Below are 19,354 nucleotides of genomic sequence, written 5' to 3'. Positions count from 1 at the left end.
AAGCAAGAGAATCATTTATATAATGGTAGTAATAATATAAAGTATCGCCAATAATATAACTATTAGTAGGGCTTATGCATAAAAATATTTTGTAATCATTTATAATTATTATTTCTAATAATAATTACTAACAATAATTAGTGACTATGTCAGTGATAGAATTATAATGTATACTTATTACTGATGCAAATTATTAATAATATTAAATATTATTATTAGTATTAATTAAGTAGTAATGATTAGCAATAATTTATATTATTAGCAATTATTACCATTATAATATTCAATAATTGATGATAATATAAATTATTACTACTAACAAGTCACACATTGATAATTGTTAATAATATGTATTATGACTAATACTAATGATATAAATCATACTAATAATGCCTTTGTGATATTTATTATAGATTTTAATTATTGATCATGTTAATTATTACTGATATAAATTATTGCCACTGTGGATCAGTCAATCATGGGGCAATGGGGACCAATCCACTGATTTTGGACTTCTCTGGACTCTCGATTGCCTTCCTTCCCCAGGAAGCTCCTGACTGAGAAATCTCATCCTTCAAGATCGAGTGTGCTCGGTTCTCACAAGTCAATAGTTCCTTCTGCCTCTCTGACTTGTTCCTCTGGCTGGAGGACTGGGTCACAGGCTTTTCTGTCTGAGAAAGGGGCTCAGCAGATTCTGACCCCCACTTTCCACCAGTTCCTCTGGCTTTTGGATTTCTCTATTAATACCAGTCAGTACCTCCATCAGTTCAGCTTCCTTTTGTTTTCTGTCTTTCTCTGTTATCTTATAAGCTACTTGAAAACATACACTGCCTTATTTTCTTATTTATATTTTATCCCCCAGGTTTTAGGCATCAGGCACAAAATAGGCATTTAATAAATGCTTATTGACTGGCTATATTTCTTTTTTAAGGACTGGGCCTTAAACCCAAATCACTCTCTCACTGGTTGGTTAACAAAAGATCCCACACAGATTGGCTCAGAGTAAATATGTAAACAGTAACTGTTTTTGATTTGGCCAAAAAGTGTGAGGATTTTCCTCTCCCAGATTGATTTTTTTTTGGGGGGGTGGGTAAAAGAGGCCATTCCCTCATTTTCTTACCTAGCCTTAATTACTGATTGAGCATTGCTTCTGTCAAACTAAGACCTGTAAGGGATTTTAGCTTAAAAAGTCCAAGGTCTCCCACTGCATCCAGGGCCATCTCCAGTCATCCTGATCTATATGTGGCCACTGGACACAGATGGCTCTGGAGGGGACACTGAGGCAGGTGGCCTTGTCAGCCCTCCTTCACTTAAATCCAATTCACTTGCATGTCATGGTATCATCTCCCTGATGTCATGGTTCTTTGAGAACAAAGGACAAATAACAATTGACTAACTGCCAGAAAATATTCATTAAGGATCTACTATGTGCCAGACATTGTGTCGAGTGTTTAAAAGACTTGAACATGGGCTGCACTCTGATGAAACAGTCATGAACTTGGCTCTGGGAGATAATGAAATCTAGGCAATATTCCATATCGAGTCTTCTCCTTCTATTAAAAAAAAAAAAAAAAAAGAAAAAAGAAAAGAAAAGTATTAGGGTTAAAAAAGGAAAGAGCCAAAAATAAAAATTTTAAAGGGAGTCTATGAAAATATTTATAGCTGTTTTATTTGTGATACAAAAAACTAAACAGAATAATCTGGTTTTCAAGGACTGGAGAATGGTAGAATAAACAGAGGGTTATTAATATAACATTATATGAGAGTGCCATAAAAAAAACAAATGAACAATGCAAGGAGATGTGGAGAAGACTAAATGAAATCAGATCAACAGAGGATCACACTAATAACTAAACTGAAAAATCCAGGATTGAGACAAACAACTGAGAGAGGGAAACTTCCAAACTTTTTTTGATTGAAGGTCTGCTCATCCCACAGTTTAGTAGTTCTACTAAGATTATATCACTGAGCCTGTGAACTCACTGATGTGGATGTTCCCTCCACTGATGCACTAAACTGGTACACCCTTTGACCCAAACATAATACCAACACCAATCACATATCCCCATAGGGAACAAAGCAAAAAGGAAAGGGATCCTACATACAAAAACACTTGGATCAGCTCTTTTTCAGAAAAAAAAGAAAAAAAATAGAACCAGAGAGGTGGTTAATCATTGGAAAATGGTTACAAAAGCAGACAGACATACAAATTAAAGAATATTAATATAATACATAGATACATGGATGCATATATGCATATATTCATACAAATTAAAATATAGGAATATAACACATGTAGCATATTATGTATATGAATATAATATACCACGAGATATATATATATTTATCAAATTCTATTTCTATATATCACATTATATATGTATATATACAAATTATATCATATGAATATATCATATACATTAGAATATGCCAAATTCTATTTCTACATGTATCAATATATGTGAATATATAAATTATGGTATATGACTATTATATGCAACTTTTGGCCAAATTCTATTTCTACATATATCAAATTATATGTGCATGAATATACAAATTATGCTATGTGATATACCATATGCAGCATAATAAATTCTATTTCTCTATATATCAAATTACATTCATATACCATGTGATATGTAGATTTTGGAATATATACTACAAATTTTCAATTTAGTTGTCACACAGATGTGGTCCTGGTCCTCCAGCTGCTTTCAAGTTTTAAGTATTTAAGTATTTTCCACGATTCTTTATCTTATTATGGGATATATGAATATAGTATGGCATGCCAATAATATTATTGCTCCATAAGATATGAAAAAATGGACAGCTTCAGAGGAAAAGTGGGAAGATCTTTATGACCTGATGCAGAGAGAAGCAAGCAGAACTGAGAATAATGCATACACTTACACCACCACACTTTATTTGGTTAAATATTAAGGGTTTTACAAAAGGTCTTATTCCTTATCTTGCACATTTATTTTAAAGTGGCATGAAATGGAGATTAATAGAAACATTTTCTACTATGATCTGTTTATAGAGATGGGTTTTTGAGGTGTGTTAAGTCCAGAATTTTTGCTTTAATTATATTTATTCAGCTGTTTTGTTCATAGTTTTTAAGTCTATGATTAAAAAAAAATGTTTTAAACAGTTGAAATTGGGCTCTCCCCAAATATCAATAAAACCAACAGTATCAGGCTAACTTTCCAAAGTCTGATTTCACAAGGAAGGACTTGCAATATAGCTGAGCTGGGTGGTCAGCATCTACACAGGAAGCCACAGGCTCAGTCTGGAGCTTTTTCATCCAAGGGGCAGTGACCTGAAAATAGCCTGAGAAACTCATGAAACTGTCTAAAAATATGCAGCAGCCATGGTCTGCTTTGGTAGAGAGAAGGCCCACAAGAGGGAATCACAGTCCCTGGAGGATTGATCATTGTCTTATGGGTTAAAAGGACTAGGTTTCCAATGCTGCCTCGGTCACTTAAATTCCCTTACTGACCCAAAATAAGTCACTGCCCATGTCTGCATCTCATCTTTGATAAGAGTGGATTTAATTAACTGATGCCCAAGGTCCCTGCCTACATGCTATGGATATTTGGGTCTCCATTTACTGTAAAATGAAGGAACTGGTCTTAATCATGTCTATGGTCCCTAAATCTATGATCCTAAGTCCCAATCTTCTTTCAGAATCTGCTTTGGAATCTTAAGGCATTTTATTTTATGATACTTTGACTATTGAACCACTTTGGATCACAGTTTTCAGACCTGTGAAATAAGGACAAGAAAGACTTAGAGATAGTCCAAATCAATGGTCTATGAGCCTCAGGATCTGGTCACATATAAAAATGGACAAAAGGTTCCCTCTCTCCAGTGTCTTTCCACTTATACTGTCCTATGTACATAGAGCTTTATGTTTTCTCTCCCTTGGTTCCTTGAGGGCAGAAAACATAATTTTGCTTTTGTCACTCCAGCACTAAACTCAAAGTCTAGCACATAATAAGCACTTAATAAATGCTTGTTGAATGTTAAATGATTGAAATATCTTTTGCATGATTTTACGTGTTACAATGGATATCATAGTTCTCAAAGAGTAGGGGATAGGATGAAGTGAAGGAAATTTGAATTCAAAATGTAAAAAAAAAATGAACACTAAAAAGAAATGAAAATAAAAAATAAATCACATAAGAAAAAATAAATGAACAAATATTTGTTAGCTGACACTCAAGAAATTACTTTTTTTGAATTGTTCCTTAAGAGTCAGTGATTGAATGAGATACTGTAGCTGAAGTACTTTGCAAGCCTGATAGCATTATATAAATGTCAGTTGCTAATGTTATCCTTATTACTGCTACTACAGCTGAGAAGCAGGGTGGTATAGTGAGTAGAGATCCTGCTTCAAAGTCAAAAAGACCTAGATTCAAGTCCCATTACTGACTATGTGATCTCAGGTAATTTGTTTGATGTCTCAAGCTATAAACTGGGGACTGGGTGATGACCTGCATGGGTAGGAGTTTGCTACACTGATGAAATCAGAAATTTGAAACAAACAAAAAAAAAAAAAAACAAAAAAAACAAACAAACAACAACAACAAAAAAAAATTGCTGCTGCCGGCAATACCGATTTCATTTTCTGGTGCCTCTGTGGGGTGATTTGTGAAACCATTTTTGAAACCACCAGGAAAACCCTCTGGTTACTTCACTTCCTGGATTGCCCGTTGCTCTGGGTAATTCAACTCAAAGACTTAAGAATCTCACCAGAGGAGGGAAAACATGCAAACATTTATTCATCCCCAGAACTGTGAATTAAAATGCCCCATGGGAAGGACTTGATTTGGACTCAAACACAAGTCCAAAGCCCAGAGATGCTTTCTCTCTTAATTATTTCTTAATTATTAGTTTGGTTTATATATAGTTATATACATGCTGTCTTCCTCATTAGACTATAAGCTCCCTACAGGCAGAGACTGAATTTTGGCTATTTTGTATCTCTAGTGTTTAGCTCAGTGCTCCATGACTTTCCTTTCTCTGGACCTCAGTTTCCTCCTTATGATAAGTGAGTGAGCTTTGGACTAGGGTGGCCCCACCGGGGGTCCGATGGGACCAGAAACCACTGATGACTTCTGTTTGCTTACAGGCAGGAGAGCTGGACTTGCTGGAGGAGTCGCTCGTGAAACTCTGTCGGGAACACTCATAGTCACTGAAGGAAGCCGTGCTCTCGGACATACGAGAAGAGTCGGAGTCGCTGGTGGGATCATCATTCACTGAGCGTTTTTCATCATTAAAGGGCATTTTGTTTGGCTGCCTTAGGGTAAACGGAGGCACCTGCACAGACAAACAGCCCCCAGATCAGTTTTTTGGTGCCTAGGGAGGGGCACAGAACATACTCAAGAAGAATGAGTCTAAATATGGAGATGCTTTGCATGATGATACATATACCCATAGACATTGCCTATATCAAACAGCTTGTAGAAACATAGTGGGTGGGGGAGAGGGAAGGAAGAAGGGAGAGAATCTGGAACTCAAAGTTTTAAAAAATGAATGCTAAACAACTTTATTTTTATGTGTAACTGGGGAAAAATAAAATACTAAGTAATTTATTTTTTTTTTAAATGACTCTAGCAAAGCCTGATGGCTGGAGAACCAAGGCTAGAAGGGACCTCAGAAAGTTCACTGAGCCCAATCACCCCAGCTCTAAGTTACAGTTTTGGACCCAGGGATCAGAAGATCTGGATTCAAATCTACTTATGTGGTTCTGGGCAAGTGGTTCAACCTCTCTGTGACTCAGTTTCCTCATTTACCAAAATGGTCCTTTCTAATGTCCCTTCCATAATCCTCTTGTTGTTCTTCAGTCATTTTTTTTCAGTTGGTGACTCCATTTGGAGACATTGGAGTGTTTGACATTTTGTAATCCAACTCATTTTACAGATAAGGAAACTGATGCAGACAGGATGAAGTGATTTGCTTAGGATCACACAGCTACTAAGTGTCCAAGGACAAATTTGAACTCAGGTGTTCCTGATGCCAGGCCCAGCACTCCATGGTACTTTTCTGCTTTGCAAGATTTCAAGGGAGGAGAGATTTCACAACTGACCGGTCAATGTACTCATGGGCAGAGTTCTATTACAGAGTGGAGCAATGCAGGTGAACATTTCTAGGTCCTCTGCAACAAGAACAACCACAAAAGTGACAACTCCTATTGAAATAGTGCTTTAAAGTTTAGAAAGGACTTTCCACAATTCATCTTCTCTGATCATTGCAACAACTCTGGGAAATAGGTGTTCTTCTTATACCTATTTTGTAGATGAGGAAACTGAGGTTTGGTGACTTGTTCAGGATTACAAAGCCAGTGAGTGTCTGAAGCAGGATTGAAATTCAGGCCTTCCTGATATCAGAATGCTTTACCTAATAAACACTGGCTACTCTCTTGGGAAGAAAACAAATCCCAGGGCCTTCACTGGCAGTACTGGTAACCTGGACAAACCCCAGAAAGGTAACCCTCAAATCAAATTCTTGAGATACATCCATTTGAGGGCCATAAGGGGCCTAAGGCAGAAGGAGAGTGTAATATTAGACTCACTGGACTTGAGTTCAAACCCAGTCCCTGGAACAAGTCACCTGGATAACTCTGTTACCTCATCTGTAAATGAGAGTATTGGACCCAAAGGTCTTCCTTGTGGCTTCTAACTCTATAAGTACCAGCCTCTAGTCTTCTGAGGAGGTGCCATAGTATGGGGCAGACATAAACCCCTTACATTGGCCAACCAGGAATATCAAATAGCCCTTCCTGGGGAGGCTGCTGCTGGGCGGAGTCAGCCAATGAATCAGCTCAGTTGGGTGGGGCAAATGAGCCATCTGGCAGCTTCTGATTGGAACTCATTCTGGCAAAGCAAATACTAAATTCTGTTATTTCTGAGGGCTAAAGTTTTTTAAATTCCCCTGTCCTGGGACTAAGTCTCAGTTCTACAGAGCTGGCAGATGTAATAAAGGAAATGTTATCATTTTAATTAACACTCAGCCCCAGGCAGGACACAATTAAGATCTCTGGTAGGCTGTTTATAATTCCAGTCTTGATCTGCCATCTTGGTAGAAATTCAAGGCATAAAGTTGTTAATTATTTCAACAAGTTTTTAGTTGCTTCTTTATGGTTTTCTAAATATACTATCATATCATCTGTGAAGAGTGAAAAAAAAAAAAAAAAAAAAGAAAGAAACTCAGCATAAAAAACGGAGAGTAGAAGAATAGAAGGCCTTGGGTTAAGTCCCAGTTTCATCCCTCCTTAAACTTGATGACTAGAGTCTCAGTTTCCTCATGTGTAAAAACAGAATTCTGAACTTGAAATCCAAAGACCTGGGTTCAAATCTTGGCTTGCTAAGTAAGGCTGATGTAACCTTGAACAAATTCACATTTCTGAGTCTCATACTAGATGATCTTTCAGGTCTCTCTGCCTTTAAGTTCTTAACCTTCTGAAATAATCTGTCAAATGGAAATGTTCCAGAGTTCCCAGCTCCAATGACTAAAAGTCTCAGAACTGGCAAGAACATCAGAGGAATATGTAGCCCAGCCTCTGACTGGATGGGTATCCTCTCTCTCTACAAGATCTCTGACAAGTGGTCCTCCCACCTCTGCTTGAAATGCCCCTAAGAGGGAAGAAGTCCCTCTGGGGACTTCTCTGGACAGCCCATCCCACAATCTTTGGATGTGGGATCCAAAGGTTGGCTCTCATTGTTAGGAAAGTTTTCCCCTATGATATCTAGACCAAATTTATCTCTTTGTACCTTATACCCACTGGTCCTACTAGTCCTGCTCGGACCAGACAGAGGAATGAAATTTTGAAGAAGAATCCTCTTCAAATACTTGAAGACAGCCAGAAAGATCCCTTAAACTTGGCATCTAAAGGCTAAAAATCCCAGTCTTTTCTATTGCATCCTTGTTTAGTACCAACCATCACAGTCAGAAAAGAACCCAATGCTCCAATGTGCTTCGACCAGAACAGAGGACACAGGATTAAACCCTAGTCTCTTTGGCTCCCTTAATGAGACCAGGATTGATTTTTTTTTTTTTTTTCTAGCTACCTTGTCTTACTGTCTATTCAGGCTCTGATCCAAGAATTCCCTTAGATCTTTTCCAGATAAAACTACCATCTATTTAAAACTCATCCCATTGAAGGCAGCTAGGTGGTGCAGTGGATAGAGCACCAGCCTTGAATTCAGGAAGACTGGAGTTCAAATCCAGTCTCACAGACACTTAACACTTCCTAGCTATGTGACCCTGGGCAAGTCACAACCCCAGCCTCAAAAAAACAAAAAACAAAAAACAAAAAAAACAACAACAACAACAAAAACCTCATGCCATCTTATACCTAGGTTTGCTAAGTTTTTAAATCCAAGGGTAAGACTTGATAGTCATCCTTAAAGAACTTCATTATTTTGTTCTGTTCTAAGCTAGTCAAGATGTTTTGAATCCTGACTCTGTCATGCAATTTTAGCTATGTTGTTGTTATTGTTCAGACCAACTCTTCATGATCCCATCTGGGATTTTCTTGGCAAAGATACTGGAGTGCTTTGCCATTTCATGATGGGTGATTCCTTCAAGACACAGCTTGAGCTGCAAAAAAGCTTCCCTGATGCTCCCTACTACAAAAGTCCCTAGCAACCTGGCAGCTTTCTACTACCTTCCTATACCATTTCCTCCCTTAGAATGTAAGTTCCTTGAGGGAACCAACTTTCTCCCTTTCTTTGTTTTCTTTGAATCCTCAGGGCTAGGGATTTAGCAGGCAACAAATAAGTCCTAGTTTACTGACTCATAGAAGATTTTTAATGAATGCTTTTTGAACTGGGTTACTATTATTATCTGGCAGTTTTGAGTCAGAGAGTTCTAGGTTTGTGTCCTGCCAATGAAATAGTCAGGCTGTGTAACTTGAAGCAAGTTATTTTCCTCTAAGTGCCCCAGCTCTCTGACAGCAGAAGTTGCAGAGAAGGTGGCAACCTATTGAGGTAAAGGAGGGTTTCCTAATCTGGGAGATCCCCTATTCCAGAAAATCACAGTCCCATTCTGAATATTAATGATTGTTGTTGGTTCTTGAAGGACATCAGGGAGGTGATACCATGACATGCAAGTGAATTGGATTTAAGTGAGGGAGGACTGGGCAAGGTCACCAGCCTCACTTTCCCCTCTAGAGCCATCTAGGTCCAGTGTCAAGATATAGATTAAGAAGATTAGAGAAAAGTAATCATAAAAAAGGGAAAAGGATCCACATGTACAAAAATGTTTCTAGCAGACCATTTTGTAGTGACAAGGAACTGGAAACTGAGTGGATGCCCATCAGTTGAAGGATGGCTGAATAAATTGTGGTATATGAATGTTATGGAATATTATTGTTCTATAAGAAACGATCAGCAGGATGATTTCAGAGAAAGACTGGGATGTTTAGCCTTTAGATGCCAAGTTTAAGGGATCTTTCTGGATGTCTCCAAGTATTTGAAGAGGATTCTTCTTTAAAATTTCATTCCTCTCTGTCTGGTCCGAGCAGGACTAGTAGGACCAGTGGGTATAAGGTACAAAGAGATAAATTTGGTCTAGATATCAGGGGAAAACTTTCCTAACAATGAGAGCCAACCTTTGGATCCACATCCAAAGATTGTGGGATGGGCTGCCCAGAGAAGTGTTGATTTTTTTCCCTCTTTGGGAAAATGAGCTGATGCTAAAGGAAGTGAACAGAACCAAGAAAACATTGTAAATGGAAACAAGAAGATTATGTGATGATCGACTGTAATGGATGTGACTCTTTCAACAATGAGGTGATTCAAGGCAATTCCAATAGACTTGTGATAGAGAAAGCCATGTACATACAGGGAAGGGACTAGGGGACTAAATGGGATCACCTTTTTTTCCATCTTTTTTTGTTGTTTGCTTGCTTTTTGTTTTCTTTTTCATTTCCCCCATTTTTTTCCTGATTTTTCTTGTGCACCATGATAAATGTGGAAGTGCGTAGAGAAGAATTGCACATATTTAACTTACATTGGATTAGTCATTGTCAAGGGGACAGGAGGAAGGGAGAGAAATTTGGAACACAAGGTTTTGAAAAGGGGAATGTTGAAAAGTCTTTGAATATAAAAAACTATTATTAAAAAAAAAAAAAAAGATTAAAGATGGTCCTTGGGTACAAAGGGATACTTTGGCCTTTTTAAGTTAAGGTCTTCAACAGGAGTCAGTTTGAGGCCATACCCATTCAAGTGAGTAATGGTAGATGGCAATTAAGGCAACTTTCACCTAATCCAAATATTAATGATAAATAAAGCTTAAGCCTCCAGGAAGGGCTCTGTAGATATTAAGGAAACCTTAGAAAGATGCTCAAGGAATCCCTGGGTGGAACAAGCGCAAGGAACCAGCAAAAGAAGGGAACAGACCTATGGGTAGAGGAGGTGCTTAAGAAAGAGATTTTTATTGGTTTGAGGGAGGAGGAAATAGATAAGCAGTAGCAGTGGTTCAAGAAAGGAAAATGAACTTCTTAAAAATCCAGAATAAGTTCATAAGGGGACATGAACAAGCAGATGAGCACTGGAATTCCCTGCTGTGTCAAATTTCATGTATTTTTCTCCCTTTCATCTTTTAAAAAATTATTTATTCCTATAAGCATTTATTATTTCTCCCTCCCAGTGACTGCCAATGAACAATCAGAAAAATAAAAATATCATAACAAATGTGTATATTCTAGCTGAAAGGATTCTCACAGATGAGATATTTATAAGCATTTAACACAGAGATCAGAACACAGTAAGTGCTTAATAACTGCTTGTCCACTCATATGCACACCCCAGTCAATTAATATATACTTAATAAAAATCATCTTTTTTTTTCTTCTTTGTATATTGAAATGCTGTTGGTTTTTGATGGTTGCTAAGTTTATCTTTTTTTAAAAAGAAACTTCCTGAAAGGAAAAAAGAGCTGAGACAAGAAGAAGAATCGGGGAAGAGCCAGTGTCAGAAATGGGAGAGAGCTCTGAACTGAGCAACAGAAGTGAGCTGAGATGAAGATTAAACACCAGATCCCAAGCTGGAGGGACAAACAAAAGACAGGACAGATGATAAATTGATGTAAATCAAGCATTCTAAAATATTAAAAGAGACAAGGGATTGTGATATCTGGAAATCAAGTGATATATAACCTTGGAGGGTGATACAACATTGGGTCACCAACCACTCATTAAGTATTTTCTCCAAGCTCACTACTACAGGGCTAAGACTTGAGAATATAATGAAAGGAAAAACATGGTGGCACCAGGAAAACTCATTTGGTCTTTTTCAGAGAATCTCAGAAGGAATCCCAGAAGCCAACTGGTCCAATTTATATATCAAACCAAGAAGTCCCTCCTATAATGTCACCCAACTACCACTTCCAGAGATGGGGAACCCAAGATAGCTTTTCCTATTTTAGATAATTCCAATTGTTCAGTTGTTTTTCAATTATATCTGACTCTTGATGACCCCATTTGGGATATTCTTGGCAAAAGCACTGGAACGATTTACCATATCCTTCACCAGCTCATCTGACAGATAAAGAAACTGAGGAGAACAAAGCTAAATGTCTTGCCCAGGGCCACAGCTAGTAAATGTTTGAGACCAGATTTGAACTCCTGACTTTAGACTTGGGGTCCAACCCCTTCACTTTACAGATAAGTAAACTGAGGCTCAGGAAGGAGCACAGATCTAGAGCTGAACGGATCATCTAGATGAGAAAACTGAGGTCAGAAGAATTTACAATCTACCCAAGATCACAAAGGAGATTTGTAATGGAGAGCCACAGAACCCTGGTCTTTAAATCAAAATTACTGCTTTTTTATATCCCCCATTATAGCCAAACACCTTATAACACAGATGAGAAAATTGAGACCAGAAAAATTTAGTTAGCCCAAGTAATGGAGAGGGACAAGGACAGGAAATCTTGGCCTTTAAATCCAAATCTATTTGCTTTTTATAGCCCCAATTAACCACAATAGCAAATAAAGGTCAAAAGTCAATGATTCTTTTCCTGGTAGAGTCACAGAAATCCTCATCTGTGAAATGGAAATAACACTGCTACCAGTTCTCAAGGTGAAGGTGAGAACAAATGGGGAGTACTTTGCAAACTCTGAAATACTATGTAAATGCTAGCTATTGTTTTTACCCACAGTGACCAACCAATTTTCCACCAAGCCTTTGATCATCAATCAAATCACAGCTGGCCTAGTTTCAATCAAAACACACCTTCTAATGACTTTAACAAATAATTCCAAGACTGAGACTTCAATTCAAGCTAAAGTCCTCAGATTCAGACAAACCACAGGCCCTAGCATAAGAACCTTCACTCCAGTCTCCAATTTGGCATTTTTTTTTTTTGACACTTTAAGTTTCTTTCTTTTCCTTTCTTCCTTCCTTCCTTCCTTTCTTTCCTTCCTTCCTTCTTTCTTTTTTTCCTTCTGTCTTTTCTTTTCTCTCTCTTTCTTTCTCCCTGTCTCTCTTCCTTCCTTCCTCCCTCCCTCCTTTTTTCCTTTCTTCCTTCCTTTCCTGAGGCATTTGGAATTAAGTGACTTGCCCAAGGTCACACAGCTAGGAAATATTAAGTGTCTGAGCCACATTTGAACTCAGGTCCTCCTAACTTCAAGGCTCTATTCACTGCACCAATAATTTTTTTTCCCCTTAATTGGATAAGTTCTATGAGTTCACTAGCATAAGGAAATCTCAATGAAGAAGCTCCCATTACCAATGCATTTCAGTACTGGCTCCAAAATGATCTATCCAAGGTTATACAACCTACAATGAAGTTAACCTCAAGTTTTGCTCACTCTAGGGCCAGGTCTCTATCTATAGCCCCATGCTGCCTCTCGTTTAAGATCTGAAAGTTTGCTTCTAAAAAGATGATGTTATCTTTCCTCACTCCCTGCACAATCCAATAGATCACCCATAATTTTGATTTTTCTGACATTTGATGCTTTATAATTCCTAGATAGATAGCACCACTGGGAGAATATTGGCCTTTGAAAAGATGGATTATTCTTTTCCAAGGAGTAACTCACTATTACTATAAACCCTGTATAATTTCCCAGATATATTCCAGCTTCCTCTCCTGCTTATTCACTTCTGGGCCCTTTGTCCATCTGTAGGATTGGTCTAAGATGTGGGACTAAATCAATGAGTGGTTTTTATATCAAGTAGGCATTTTCTCTGGCTTTCCTGCAAGTCTAGACATTCTCCCTCCTTTGCTCCAACTACTGACCTCCCTGTATTTAAGTGCCAACTAAAACCCCAACTTTTACTGGAAGCCTCAGGTAAAGGTAGAACTAGATGACCTGGGAGAACTCTTCTGGTCTTAGACTCTCTCTACTCTGATCCTATAATAGGCAAAGAAAAGATTTTTTTCATGGTGATTTTTCTGACCTACCTGTAATGGGGAGTCTAGGGCTCAGCACTGCTTTTGGTCAGAGGGAAGGTCTCAGGGTCATTATCGAGCCAGGAGATCACCTCAAACAATGGACTACACCAAATCACTGGTCAAAGAGAAGGAAAATCTGTTATAGAAACATTTTTCCCAGTGGGGTCTTCTCTCAATGACAATAAATCCCCAATTACAACACCGTCCCTTTGGTTCAGCCCAGTAAGATCCCACACTGTCTTAAAGATCAAGGAATGGATATGGAAATTTGATGGGGCCCTTCCTGGTGACCCAAACCAGCAGGGCCCTGAAAGTTAATGACCCCCTATGTATCGTGGGGGCTGTAGAGTATTACAACCCAATTTCATTTCTTCAGGGAGAACTAACTTCAAATGCTTATGAATGAAGACTTTCTTGAAAAGCGAAACATCCTCAGGCCAAAGAAAGATAAAATATGGCCAGGTCTCCTACGAACCATTATTGGATTCTTGAACTACTAAAGTCAAAGGCCCTGCCTGTTCTAACTCCTGATAGCCCAACCCCATGTGAGTAACTAAAGAGTTAGTCTAAATCAGAATCTCAGCATTGGAAGGTTCTTAAGAAGTATTTGGCCTAAATAGTATAGAAAAGAAAAATGATAAATATTGGAGAAAATTGGGGCACTTTACAGCATCATTGGTAGAATAGTGAACCTATCCAATCATTCTGGAGAGCAATTTAGAACTATGTCCAAAGGGCTATAAAACTGTATATACCCTTTGATCCAGTAATACCACTATAAGATCTGTATCCCAAAGAGATCATAAAAAAAGGAGAAGTATGTAGCCTAATCCAGAACAGAAAGAGGATTCCATTCTTCATGGAACACAGTCCACAAAATTTGTTTCTTCCCTCCCTCCCTCTCTCCCCTCCTTCCTTCCTCACTCCCTCTCTCCCTTTCTTCTTTCGTTATTCCAGAATTAAAAAGAAATGTGTGAGAGGAATTATTTCAGCAAAATTAATTTAATTGATGGAACTAGAGCTGACATTTTATATAGCCATCCTCCAACTCTACAAAGAGAGGAATCCCATTCTCATATTTCTTCAAGGGGTCAAGTGTGCTTGTTATAATCAATCCGTCAACAAGAGTTTATTATTAAGCACTAACAGTTGTGCTAAGTGCTAAGGAGATGAAGGCAGAAATTAACCAGCCTCTGTCTTCCAAGAACTTGAAGATCTACAATAAAGGCACCTCATTAATTCTTTAGGTTCTCCATTCCACATCTAGACAACTCTCAACTTGAAGAGGTTTTTCCTTGTAAATGGAAATTCCTTGAGAGTGAGGATTGTTTCATTTTTTTTTCTTTGTATCCTTCCTAAAGGATCTTTATCTCTCTCCCTAGCTACATTGTGCCTCCTAGCAAAGTGCTGGTACAAAGTAGTCAATGAAAATTATTGTTGATTGACTGTAAGAATATAAAAAAGAAATATTAAATATACTTCTGTCTTTTTTTCAGAAGCTGGGGATTAGAGTTATGAAAAGTGTCAGGTTTCTTTGATCTGTTGGTTAGTTTTGCTGAACTTATTCATCTTTAAAATTTTTTTTTCTTTAGTACAATTTAAAAAAAATCTTTAGTACAAGAGAGCTCTTTTTGGGAAGGAGGACTGTTATATTCAGGGATATATTTAGAAATTAAGATGACATAAACCAAAAATATAAGAATAACATCAAATGTTGTTATTGTTGTTTTTAACAACAATTGTTCTATATTTCAAGTCTCAATGTATTTCCATGCAACTACTTCTATCCATAGTCCCTTGGGACCATACATAAGGAGTTGAAGTAATCCCTCTGCCATTAGACAGTCCTTCAAATAGCCACTGTGCTTCCCAAGGAGTAACTCACTATTACTATAAACCCTGTATAATTTCCCAAATATATCCAGCTTCCTTTCCTGCTTATTCACTTGTGGGCCCTTTTCCTGGTTAAACACCCTCAGTTCCTATGACCTTGTTACCCTCCTCTGGACACTCTCCAGCTTATCACAGAGCCAAACAACCCGGGCATCCAATGTGGTAACATGGACACCACTGCATTACAAGATGACATCAAACAAGCCAAGACCAACTCCTCTAACATTGTTTAGAGAAGGAAATGGGAAATAAGCCAACAGCGGACCAGAGAAGCCAAACAATTATTCCATTTAGGAGTCTTTCCACACATGATAGCAATCCTGGGATCAGGGCTCTGGAGCTGCACTTCAAAAAGCACTGCTAGTCCAAAGAGAAAGTGATTTATACAAGATCACACAAAAATTTCATCTTTTCAGTCACACTTTTAATACAAATTAAAATACAAATATCCAAGCTCTTATCAGTCTTTAACACCTTGTAGTGAACTGGGTATTTGACTTGCCCAGCAGGACCTGGGAAAATGGACACAGCCCGGACAAGAGCAGAAAAAAAGGCAGGAAGAAGGAAAAAAGAGATGAGTGAAGACAGGTGATATTCTGCCACGAATGACCTTGGGACAGGTCACTTCACAAGAGCACAGCATTTAGGACTGGAAGGGACTCTGGAAAGTCTTTCCCCACTTCATTTTACACAGGAAGAAACTGAGGCTAATTTCAGAAACTGCTCTTCCAACATAAGCACAAGGGTCAGAAGGAGGGTTACAAAGAAAAAGCGTTTTGTGACATGGTAGGTTATGCAGGGGTTTGAATCTTGAAAAGGCTCTGGGCACTTGGGGAAGGGAAGGGAGCAAGAGAAATCTCTCCTTCTACATTCATTCAATCCAGCCCAAAATGGTGGCTATAACAGTGGGCTAAACACACCAAACACAGGGTGACAAGGCAATGATTACTCTGCAGAGATTTTCTATTAGGGAATATCAAAATTACATCTCTGATAAACATTTTATTAAAAGCCTACTATGTGGCAGGCACTGTGTTGAGCCCAAACATGTGCTTAGACAAAACAGGCCCTGACTAACAATCAAATGTTCACAGTCTACAGAAGTAATTCCTCAATAAAGTCAATTTCTAGAAAACCAGGCTATTTGAAAACCTCCAACCTAACATTCTGTTCCAATGTCCTACTATTTATTCAGCACTTAACTACTCCAACTCTTTGCTCCAGGGTTCACCACAAACACTGAAGAGAGGTTCTGCTTCTGACCTGCTGAAACCCCTAAAGGGAGACTCACTGACACATTGAATTAACTGCAAGAGTAATTCTTGGGGCAGCTAGCTGCCATAGTGGATAGAACCCCAGGCCTGGAGTCAAGAATTCTTGAGTTCAAATCAACCTCGGGCATTAGCTAACTGTGTGATCATTTCACCCTGTAGTTTCTTCATCTGAAAAACTGACAAGGAAGTGGCAAACCCCTCCAGGATCACTAGCAAGAAAACCCCAAATAGGATTACAAAGAATTGGACAGGACTGAATAAGTAATTGTTATAAAGAGAGAGGGTTCAGAAGTAGGCAGGTATTGAAAACTGATATTGGATCCAAATGATGTTATTATTCTAAAATTTTGAGATTTAGATCTGGTAGGGTCTCCAGAGATCCAGAGAGTATTTAATCTAATTCCCTCATTTTACCAAAAAAAAAAAAAAAAAAAAAAAGTCAGAATTTAGAATCAGAGGGACCTTAGGGACCATCTAGTGCAATCCCAATTTTACAGAAAAAAACTGAAGCCCAGAGGCAGCTAGGGGATAGAGCACTGCCTCCCTCTCCCCCTTCCCCCCTCCCAGTCAGGAGGACACGAGTTCTAATCAGCCTCAGACACTTAACTTGTACTAGCTGGGTGACCCTGGCAAGTCACTTAACCTCAACTGTCTTGCAAAAAAGAAAAAAGGAAAGAAAAGAAGAAAGAGAGAGAAAGAAAGAAAAAGAGAGAGGGAAGGAAATAAAGAAGGAAGAGGAAGGAAAGAAGGAAGGAAGGAAGGAAGGAAGGAAGGAAGGAAGGAAGGAAGGAAGGAAGGAAGGAAGGAAGGAAGGAAGGAAGGAAGGAAGGAAGGAAGGAAGGAAGGAAGGAAGGAAGGAAGGAAGGAAGGAAGGGAGGGAGGGAGGGAGAGAGGGAGGGAGAGAGGGAGGAAGGTAGGAAGGAGGAAAGGAAGGAAGGAAGGAAGGAAGGAAGGAAGGAAGGAAGGAAGGAAGGAAGGAAGGAAGGGAGGGAGGGAGGGAGGGAGGTAGGAAGGAGGAAAGGAAGAAAGGAAGGAAGGAGGGAAGGAGGGAAGGAAGGAGGGAAGGAAGGAAGGAAGGAAGGAAGGAAGGAGGGAAGGAGGGAAGGAGGGAAGGAAGGAAGGAGGGAAGGAAGGAGGGAAGGAAGGAAGGAAGGAAGGAAGGAGGGAAGGAGGGAAGGAAGGAGGGAAGGAAGGAAAGAAGGAAGGAAGGAGGGAAGGAGGGAAGGAAGGAGGGAAGGAAGGAAGGAAGGAAGGAAGGAAGGAAGGAAGGAAGGAAGGAGGGAAGGAGGGAAGGAAGGAGGGAAGGAAGGAGGGAAGGAAGGAAGGAAGGAGGGAAGGAAGGAAGGAAGGAAGGAAGGAGGGAAGGAAGGAGGGAAGGAGGGAAGGAAGGAGGGAAGGAAGGAAGGAAGGAAGGAAGGAGGGAAGGAAGGAAGGAAGGAAGGAAGGAGGGAAGGAAGGAGGGAAGGAAGGAAGGAAGGAAGGAAGGAGGGAAGGAGGGAAGGAAGGAGGGAAGGAAGGAGGGAAGGAAGGAAGGAAGGAAGGAAGGAGGGAAGGAGGGAAGGAAGGAGGGAAGGAAGGAAAGAAGGAAGGAAGGAGGGAAGGAGGGAAGGAAGGAGGGAAGGAAGGAAGGAAGGAGGGAAGGAAGGAGGGAAGGAAGGAAGGAAGGAAGGAAGGAGGGAAGGAAGGAGGGAAGGAGGGAAGGAAGGAGGGAAGGAAGGAAGGAAGGAAGGAAGGAGGGAAGGAAGGAAGGAAGGAAGGAGGGAGGGAAGGAGGGAAGGAAGGAAGGAGGGAAGGAAGGAGGGAAGGAGGGAAGGAAGGAGGGAAGGAAGGAAAGAAGGAAGGAAGGAGGGAAGGAGGGAAGGAAGGAGGGAAGGAAGGAAGGAGGGAAGGAAGGAAGGAAGGAAGGAAGGAAGGAAGGAAGGAGGGAAGGAAGGAGGGAAGGAAGGAGGGAAGGAAGGAAAGAGGGAAGGAAGGAAGGAAGGAAGGAAGGAAGGAAGGAAGGAAGGAAGGAAGGGAGGAAGGAGGGAAGGAAGGAGGGAAGGAAGGAGGGAAGGAAGGAGGGAAGGAAGGAGGGAAGGAAGGAAAGAGGGAAGGAAGGAAGGAAGGAAGGAGGGAAGGAAGGAGGGAAGGAAGGGAGGGAGGAAGGAGGGAAGGAAGGAGGGAAGGAAGGAGGGAAGGAAGGAGGGAAGGAAGGAGGGAAGGAAGGAGGGAAGGAAGGAAGGAAGGAAGGAAGGAAGGAAGGAAGGAGGGAAGGAAGGAGGGAAGGAAGGAAGGAAGGAAGGAAGGAAGGAAGGAAGGAAGGAAGGAAGGAAGGAAGGAAGGAAGGAAGGAAGGAAGGAAGGAAGGAAGGAGGAAGGAAGGAAGGAAGGAAGGAAGGAAGGAAGGAAGGAAGGAAGGAAGGAAGGAAGGAAGGAAGGACCTGAGCCCCAGGCAGAGAGGTTTTATAACTACTTCCCTCAAGAGGACACAACTAGCATGGGGAGGAATCAGAATTGAAGCCCGGGTCCTTGCACTGAGTTGATCCAGAAGAGCGCAGCCTGTCTCTCCCACCCCGCTGGAAAGCCGGGTTTCCAGCCGGGGACTCCGGAGAAGCTCTGGTCTTTCTCTGGCCTCTCCTCTCTAAGCCGGCCGGGTCCCCTGGGAGGCGGCTCGGAGCCCTCTAAGGCAGAGAAGGGTAACTCAGAGAGCAGGCCCGGCAGACAGCCCCGGATCACCCTCCGGGCAAGGATGCAGCTGCAGCCCCCAGCAGCCCGCCCTTCGCCTCACGGCAGCCCTACCAA

General features: G+C 40.2%; 1 protein-coding gene across 4 annotated transcripts in view; it reads right to left on the bottom strand.

Moving 5' to 3' along the window:
- Positions 1-19,354, bottom strand: part of TCP11L2 (t-complex 11 like 2) — a 62,977-nt gene that overhangs the window by 32,613 nt on the left and 11,010 nt on the right. For 2 of the 4 annotated variants that reach the window (XM_074271479.1, XM_074271477.1), the window contains exons 2-3: positions 13,417-13,522; positions 5,133-5,322 (exon numbers count right to left, since the gene is read on the bottom strand). In XM_074271479.1, coding sequence (XP_074127580.1) covers positions 5,133-5,289 — 157 coding nt within the window. In that variant the 5' untranslated portion in view covers positions 5,290-5,322; positions 13,417-13,522. The remainder of the gene's footprint in view (positions 1-5,132; positions 5,323-13,416; positions 13,523-19,354) is intronic. The other 2 variants (XM_074271480.1, XM_074271478.1) reach the window with 1 other exon arrangement.

This window comes from Sminthopsis crassicaudata, chromosome 5 (genome assembly GCF_048593235.1).
Source record: "Sminthopsis crassicaudata isolate SCR6 chromosome 5, ASM4859323v1, whole genome shotgun sequence".
Taxonomy (NCBI): domain Eukaryota; kingdom Metazoa; phylum Chordata; class Mammalia; order Dasyuromorphia; family Dasyuridae; genus Sminthopsis; species Sminthopsis crassicaudata.
Note: the sequence above shows the minus strand (reverse complement) of the source record. Positions and strands in the feature narration are given on the sequence as shown.